This window comes from Clupea harengus, chromosome 24, assembly GCF_900700415.2.
Source record: "Clupea harengus chromosome 24, Ch_v2.0.2, whole genome shotgun sequence".
In the NCBI taxonomy this organism is placed as follows: Eukaryota; Metazoa; Chordata; class Actinopteri; order Clupeiformes; family Clupeidae; genus Clupea; species Clupea harengus.
In genome coordinates, this window is record NC_045175.1 from 825,032 (window position 1) to 832,531 (window position 7,500).

Sequence of the window (7,500 nt, forward strand, 5' to 3'; positions counted from 1 at the left end):
AGTATAGTTTTATTTGTCTGTCAAAATACAGCATATTTCCACCTACAGTGATCTACATATTTCCATGTACAGTTTTGAATTGAAATGTAACGTTTTGGAACAGAGTATCTCATTTTCTGTGTTTTGCCTGAGACAGGTGCGCAGTGCATTTTGTATTAAAGCAATCTAAACGTATCCACAGTTTAGTTCATTGATTAGTCTATTAGTCTATATGGTGAATGTGGGCATGGTATTGATGGGATATAATTTATACCATATATTGAAGATTCAGTCTTAGGTTTGATCAGTCAGGATCCAGGTTTATTCTTGAAGAATGGCGGCTGACCACTGTGAGACAGAGACTGAGGATCCATCCTCCCTCACAGAACTTCTCCTCAGCATATCTGACTTATTCCTTGAGGAACAGTCTGTTAAATACACTGATATCTAAGGGGTGTTACCGTCTATTCAAATGGGCCATGGGTGCAGGGTTCTTTGTCTCGACCTGGGGGGGAGGTGAGACCAATGTCGCACCTCACTCCCCTGGTCAAAATCAAGTATATTCACCCAGGAACTGTTTACATGCTAGTTAAATCCAAATAAAGTAACAATTATAACTAAGTATAATATCATTGAATTATTGACTATGGCATATTCTTATGACCTATGCCGGTCCCTTCAGTATTGAGACAAGTGTGACAATAATTGTAAAAATTCCATAACTAATCATTGACGTTTACTACTATCCAGAAGTAATTTGTTGAAATTATTTGTTGTAACGCATCACTGTCCTTTCTGTCATAGTGTAAATGTGTCTCTGTGTGAGTGTGTTTGTGTGTGTGTGTTATTGTGAGTGTGTTATTGTGAGTGTGTGTTATTATGTGTGTGTGTGTGTGTGTGTGTGTGTGTGAGGGGGGTGTCTGTGTGTGTGATGTATAGAGGGGTAACTGCTATGGTTTTAATCATCTAAACATGTGAACAGATACATCTTGTCCTTCTATCTCTTTTCCCCTCACTTTCACCTCTCTCTCTCTCTCCGATGCCACTGTGTTGTCTTCTCCAACTCCCTTTCTCTCTTTCCCTTCCTTCTTTCTCTTCCTTTTTTACCTTTTCTCTCTCTCTCTCTACCCACCTTTCTCATCCTCATCTCTCTCTCACTCTCGCTCACTCTCTCTCTTTCTCATCCTCACCTCTCTCTCTCTCTTTCTCATCCTCATCTCTCTCTCTCACTCACCCTTGCTCACTCTCTCTTTTTCATTTCTCTCACTCTCTCTCTCTCTTTGTCATTACTCACTTTTCCTCTTCCTCCTCCCTCCTTCCCTCTCTCCGTCTCCATCTGTATCTTGGCAACAGAAGCATCGCTCGACTCTTCGCAAATGAATTCCGCTCGCCTAATCCTTCCCACCAGCAACCCCCCCCCCCCCACACACACACACACACCTCACACCCCCAACGTGCGTGTTGCTCCTCCACCACGCTTCCTCTCCATCACCGTTATTTAATACACAGCGCGGGTCAGACCACAGCTATACCGCCGGGATGCCCTCTACGGGGGAATCACGTGATGGGGAAGAAAAAAAAAAAACAGATAGAGAAAAACAGTAGACGAGTGTTAATTGAATACATCAGTCACTCGGTCGTCTGCTGTCATCCTAAAAGAGCCCCCAGGCCGTCACTCTGTCATTGCTTGCTAAGACAAGAGGAGGTTTTTTTTTGTAGCTGCATAGCTCTTGCATTCTGTGATTGTAAAAGTTTGGTGTGATGGCGTTCAGTGGTCCCTGGGGTGGCTTCTTAACAGTTGTTCATTTTCATTCGGTTTGATCTTTATAATATGGAGGGTTTACAACACTATGGGCCGTTTTTACATTTACGTTTACATTTAGTCATTTAGCAGACGCTTTTATCCAAAGCGACGTACAAAGGAGAGAACAATCAAGCTACGAGCAATAGAGGCCTAGTTTAACAATAAAATACTATTTATAACTTAATACTAATACTAAAATACTATTTATAACTTAAAATAATCAAGTTGTTTTTTGGTCTAGGTATCTGTCTCTAACTGTCCATCCTTCCATCTGTCTTGTCTTCTTCATGTATACACGGTTTTCAGCACATTATATCTTGGATCAAGCGCTAATCGTTTCTAAAGTTCAGAGCGAATCCGAGGGGCAAAACACAGTCAGATATTTCCAGTTTTCCTTCACAACCCTCACGAATGGAAAAATGAAAGCCTTGAATCAACTCCTGAAGCAGAGCGGATCAAAACACTCATCGTCAGTGTGCTGTTTACCCACAAACACTCCAGCAGAAAGCAAATTAGAGTGGCATGAAAAATACACTCGCACACACACACGCACACACACACACACACACACACACACAGCCAGATGAACAGCGTTTGACAATCATCAAGAGCAGTAGCAATCAAGTGGGCCGCACTGATTTAGATGAGAAAAAATATAGCAGAACGGCATACACCACAGTTTTCATCAGGTATAATGAATGCATTGCAACCGAGTACTGGGGATAAAAGAAAGAAAAGGACGAAAGAGGAGTGGTATAAATCAGAAGACTGGGTTTGGGTGAAGGAGAGTGGGCTTGTAGTGAAGGGAGAGCGTGGTCACCCCACCCGGACTTGAACCATAAACACTGGGATTGTTTGGAATATCTTTAGCAGAATGACGAACTGGCTCTTTCATGCTGTTGCAGAGGCTGATCTGAGATCATTTAAGCAACTGGACTGGGTTTTCTCATTTTACGAAGACCTGAAAGGAATGCCTTACTGCAGTTGTCTACTGTGTTTCCAAAACCATGTGTTCCACTCAGAGAAACCTTCCTATGTACACCTTAAGAGTTCCCCTCAGAGAACCCTTCCCATGTATACCTTAAGAGGCTGAATCAGTATTTCTGGCGTAGGTTTGAGCAGGCGTGAGATGAGTACGATGGGCATGACTCAGATTTGTAGAGCAAGTGAGTTCCCCAAAAAAGTTCCCAAATAAGGACAGCCTTACCAACAGCCAGACCAACCTCATGAGGGTATCTCTCACAGAAGATTCGTTTAGCTAAGGATGTTCCGGGAAACACCTCGAAACATTAAGGTACAGCTTAAGCTCTGACGTGCGAATGACACAGCGTACAGGAGGGTTAGGGAAACCCCCGCCCTTATCACTGAGAGCCCCGTCCCCAATCCCATTCTCGGCACTGTTCTCCGTCGGTGTCTCAAAGAGGAAATAGATACAGAGTAAGAGGGATTACAGGAGAAGAAGTGGCGAGCCCGCTGTGAGCTAACAGCTTAGAGGAGCTTAAACTGTGTTTGCTACTTTTTTTTCTTGATAAAAAAAAATAAACACAACAAAAAAATGCTTAAGAACTGTCAAACAGTTATAACCCGTGCACTCTGCAATCCGATGGGTCGATGGGTTTGGAAGCACAGCAGAGGCCCAGTGGTACAGATCATATTAAACTCAAAGAGAGCTGGTTAGTGTGAGTTTCAGTGAGGCCCAGTGGTACAGATCATATTAAACTCAAAGAGAGCTGGTTAGTGTGAGTTTCAGTGAGGCCCAGTGGTACAGATCATATTAAACTCAAAGAGAGCTGGTTAGTGTGAGTTTCAGTGAGGCCCAGTGGTACAGATCATATTAAACTCAAAGAGAGCTGGTTAGTGTGAGTTTCAGTGAGGCCCAGTGGTGCAGATCATATTAAACTCAAAGAGAGCTGGTTAGTGTGAGTTTCAGTGATTTGTCTCCTCCTGTGTGGGGAACAGGGAGAAAAGTGATCTGCCATTTGCTTAGAGGTGACTTCTTTCTCTCTCTCTCTCTCTCTCTCTCTCTCTCTTTTTCTCTCTTTCTCTCCTTTTTATCTCACTCTCTCTCCCCCTTTCTTTCTCCCCCTCTCCTTCTCTCGCTCTGTTCTCTCTCCACCTCTTTCTTCTGTGGTATCCCGCTTTCCTTTCCTCTCCAGGCTTCTTGTTACTGTGTCCTTGTGATTTATTAATTAAGTGAGGGATTTCCCATGTTCCTTTAGCTCATCGTTTGTTTTTCCCCACTTCTCCCTCACTCCCTCACACATACGCTGACGCACACACCCACACACACACACTGTCCAAGTGCCCTTCACTAACACATGCAGGTGCTCACACACACACACACACACACACACACACACACACACACACACACACACACACACACACACACACACACATTCCAACTGAGCCAGCGTCCCTCACACACACACAGACACTCGCACTCGCACACTCCAACTGAGACACATTCACACTCTCACACACATTACCTCCCCCCGTTCTCATACCCTCTCTCTCTCCTCCCTCCTCAGATCGGCTCCTTCTTCATGATCAACCTGTGCCTGGTGGTCATCGCCACGCAGTTCTCCGAGACCAAGCAGCGGGAGCACCAGCTGATGCAGGAGCAGCGCGCCCAGTGCCTCTCCTCCAGCACGCTGGCCTCCATGGCCGCCGAGCCGGGCGACTGCTACGAGGAGCTCTTCCAGCTGGTGTGCCACGTGCTGCGCAAGGCCCGCCGACGCACCGTCGCCTTCCTCCGCCGCCTCTGGGAGTGTCCCGGCGGGGGCGGCGGGGGGGGGAAGCCCGGGGCGGAGAAGACAGGGGGCACCGGCGCGGCGGGGACGGGGGTGAACGAGGGGGGACGAGGAGCGGAGATGGCCAACGTGAACGGGGGAGAGCGGGGCCGCCTCCGACAGATACCGATGGGTGAGTGGAGACTGGGGTGGAGAGGGGGGGAGGGAGGGGGGAGGGAGGGAGGAGAGGAGAGAGGAGAGGAGAGGAGAGGGAGATGGAGATGGAGATGGAGAAAGAAAGGGGGGGGTGTGGTGGTGAAGAGAGAAAAAAGGAGGAGTTGAAGGAGAAAGGGATTAGAAAGGAAAAAGTAAGGGAGATAAATAAAAAAAATGCAAAGAAGAGAAGAAAAGAAGCAGAGAGGAGAGGAGGGAAGGGGAGAGTAAGAGATTCAGTTAGGGTGAGTAGACAAGAGTGAAGGAGACAGCCGAGGGAGGCCCTGTCAGAAGGAGGTGGAGAGTAAGACAGAGGGAGGTGGAACAGGACAGAGAATAGGAATAAAGGCAGGAAAGAGAAAGAAACAAAAGAAAAGTATGAGGAGGGGTAAAGAGAAGTAGATAAGAGGAGAAGTGAGGAGAAGAGAGGAGAGGTCTGACTCTATTCAAATCAGTCTGCCTGTAAGAGTAACAGCCTTTTACCTGGTGTCACTTTAACGATGATAAACTCCTCGTCTCTCCTTCATTAACTATGAATGGAGTGAAAATGAATACAAACGTTGCACACGCCACTACTGTGCATTATTCACCTGTGGGGCTCATTATCTCCCCATTAATTCAGCTCCTCTTCCTTCCACAGACTCTCATTGTCCGCACTGCTCCAAAGCCGAGCACATCTCCGCAGACAACCCCACCGACCCCGCCGTCACTCCCACCGCTGAGGCCTGTCCCTATTGCTCGGCGGCGCTGTCGCTCATCGACGGTGCGGGCCCTGGGGACGGCTCGGCCAATGGGGACAAGGAGGCAGGCGACGCGGGGGAGACGGACGGAAAAGGCGACCAATCAGAGGGCGAGGGGAAGGTTGAGAGGCGGACGTGCCAGGGCCGCTGCAGGGGTGTGTGGGTGGAGGTGCGCATCAAGCTGTGGGGCATCGTGGAGAGCAAGTACTTCAACCGAGGCATCATGATCGCTATCCTCATCAACACTATCAGCATGGGCATCGAGCACCATGAACAGGTGGGTCCTGCGCAAACCCCCCACAAACCCCTACAAACCCCCACGCACCCCACACGCACTCCCCACAAACCCCACAAACCCCCCCACAAACCCAGCGCAAACCCCACACAAACCCCCTACAAACCCCCCACGCACCCCACACGCACCCCCCACAAACCCCACAAACCCAGCGCAAACCCCGTGCAAACCCCCCACACACACCCCACAAACCCCCCACACACCCCCCACAAACCCCACACGCACCCAACAAACCCCCCACACACCCCCCACAAACTCCACACGCACCCCACGCACACCCCCCACAAACCCCACACGCACCCAACAAACCCCCCACACACCCCCCACAAACTCCACACGCACCCCACGCACACCCCCCACAAACCCCACACGCACCCAACAAACCCCCACACCCCCCACAAACCCCACACGCACCCCACACAAACCCTACAAACCCCACAAACCCCCCAAGCACCCCACAAACCCCCCACGCACACCCCCTACAAACCCCACACACACACCCCCACGCACACCCTCTACAAACCCCACACACACACCCCCACGCACACCCCCCTACAAACCCCACAAACCCCCCACGCACACCCCCCTACAAACCCCACAAACCCCACATGCACCCCACAAACCCCCCACGCACACCCCCTACAAACCCCACACACACCCCCTACAAACCCCCTACAAACCCCACACGCACCCCACACACACCCCCCACAAACCCCACACAAACCCCCCACAAACCCCCCCCAAAAAAACACGCACCCCACACAAACCGCACACACACCCCCCACAAACCCCACACAAACCGCACACGCACCCCACACGCACCCCACACAAACCCCCCACAGGCTCTCACAGAGACGATTCTCCCCTCAGCTCTCTACTTGCTCTCCCCTCTCTCTAGGCCCTTGTGTTCTCCCCTGGGTTTCTCTTCTCTCCCTCTCTGTCATCAGTTGTCTTCTCTCCTCTCGTGTCCTCTCTCTCTCCTCTTCTCCGCTCTTTCTTTCCCATCTCTCCTCTTCTCTCTCCTGTCCCCTTGTTCAGTCTTCAGTAACCCTCTGGTGGCGTGGGCACTAAAGGTGCTCTTTTTTAGATTCAACTTTATTGTCATTGCACAGAGTACAAGTACTGAGGCAACGAAATGCAGTTTAGCATCCAACCAGAAGTGCAAAATAGCAAAAAGTGCAGAGTATGTGCATATGTAAAGTGTAATAAGTGAATAAATAGATATGTACAGTAAGAAATAGATATGCAATATGAACAGTAAGAAATGGATATGCAATATGAACAGTAATTGGGACAAGAATAGCAGCAATTGAGGTAAGAAGTGTAGGTATGATAAGTATATGTAAAGTGCAGGTGTAAGTATTAGTGGTGGTAATAAGTGAGATGAAGTGAAAGAGGTATTAGTAATATTATATTTAAGAGGTATTGTATGGTACAAGTACGATTGTATGGTATAAGTACTTTACCCCCCCTGCACACTGTTGCACTGCACAACAACACCACAGGAATGCAGAAACACACACACACACATTACAGAAACACACACACACACACACACACACCACAGCAATGCAGGGCCCAGTCTGCTCCTCAATGACACACTAGAGCTCCCTCTTTTACCATCACACTCATCAACCTCTCTCTTTCTCAGACACTCTCCCCCTCCCTCCTCCCCTCTCTCCTTTTCTCTCCCTTTTGGTTCCCTCTGTAGATCATTGTGTTCCTGGTTCTCCCTCC

The 7,500-nt window shown here is 48.9% G+C and overlaps 1 protein-coding gene across 1 annotated transcript in view; it reads left to right on the top strand.

Annotated features, from left to right (window-relative positions):
- Positions 1–7,500, top strand: part of LOC105908852 (voltage-dependent T-type calcium channel subunit alpha-1I-like) — a 69,510-nt gene that overhangs the window by 40,479 nt on the left and 21,531 nt on the right. The window contains exons 7-8 of the mRNA XM_031562653.2: positions 4,315–4,708; positions 5,369–5,745. Of these exons, the coding sequence (XP_031418513.2) occupies positions 4,315–4,708; positions 5,369–5,745 (771 nt within the window). The remainder of the gene's footprint in view (positions 1–4,314; positions 4,709–5,368; positions 5,746–7,500) is intronic.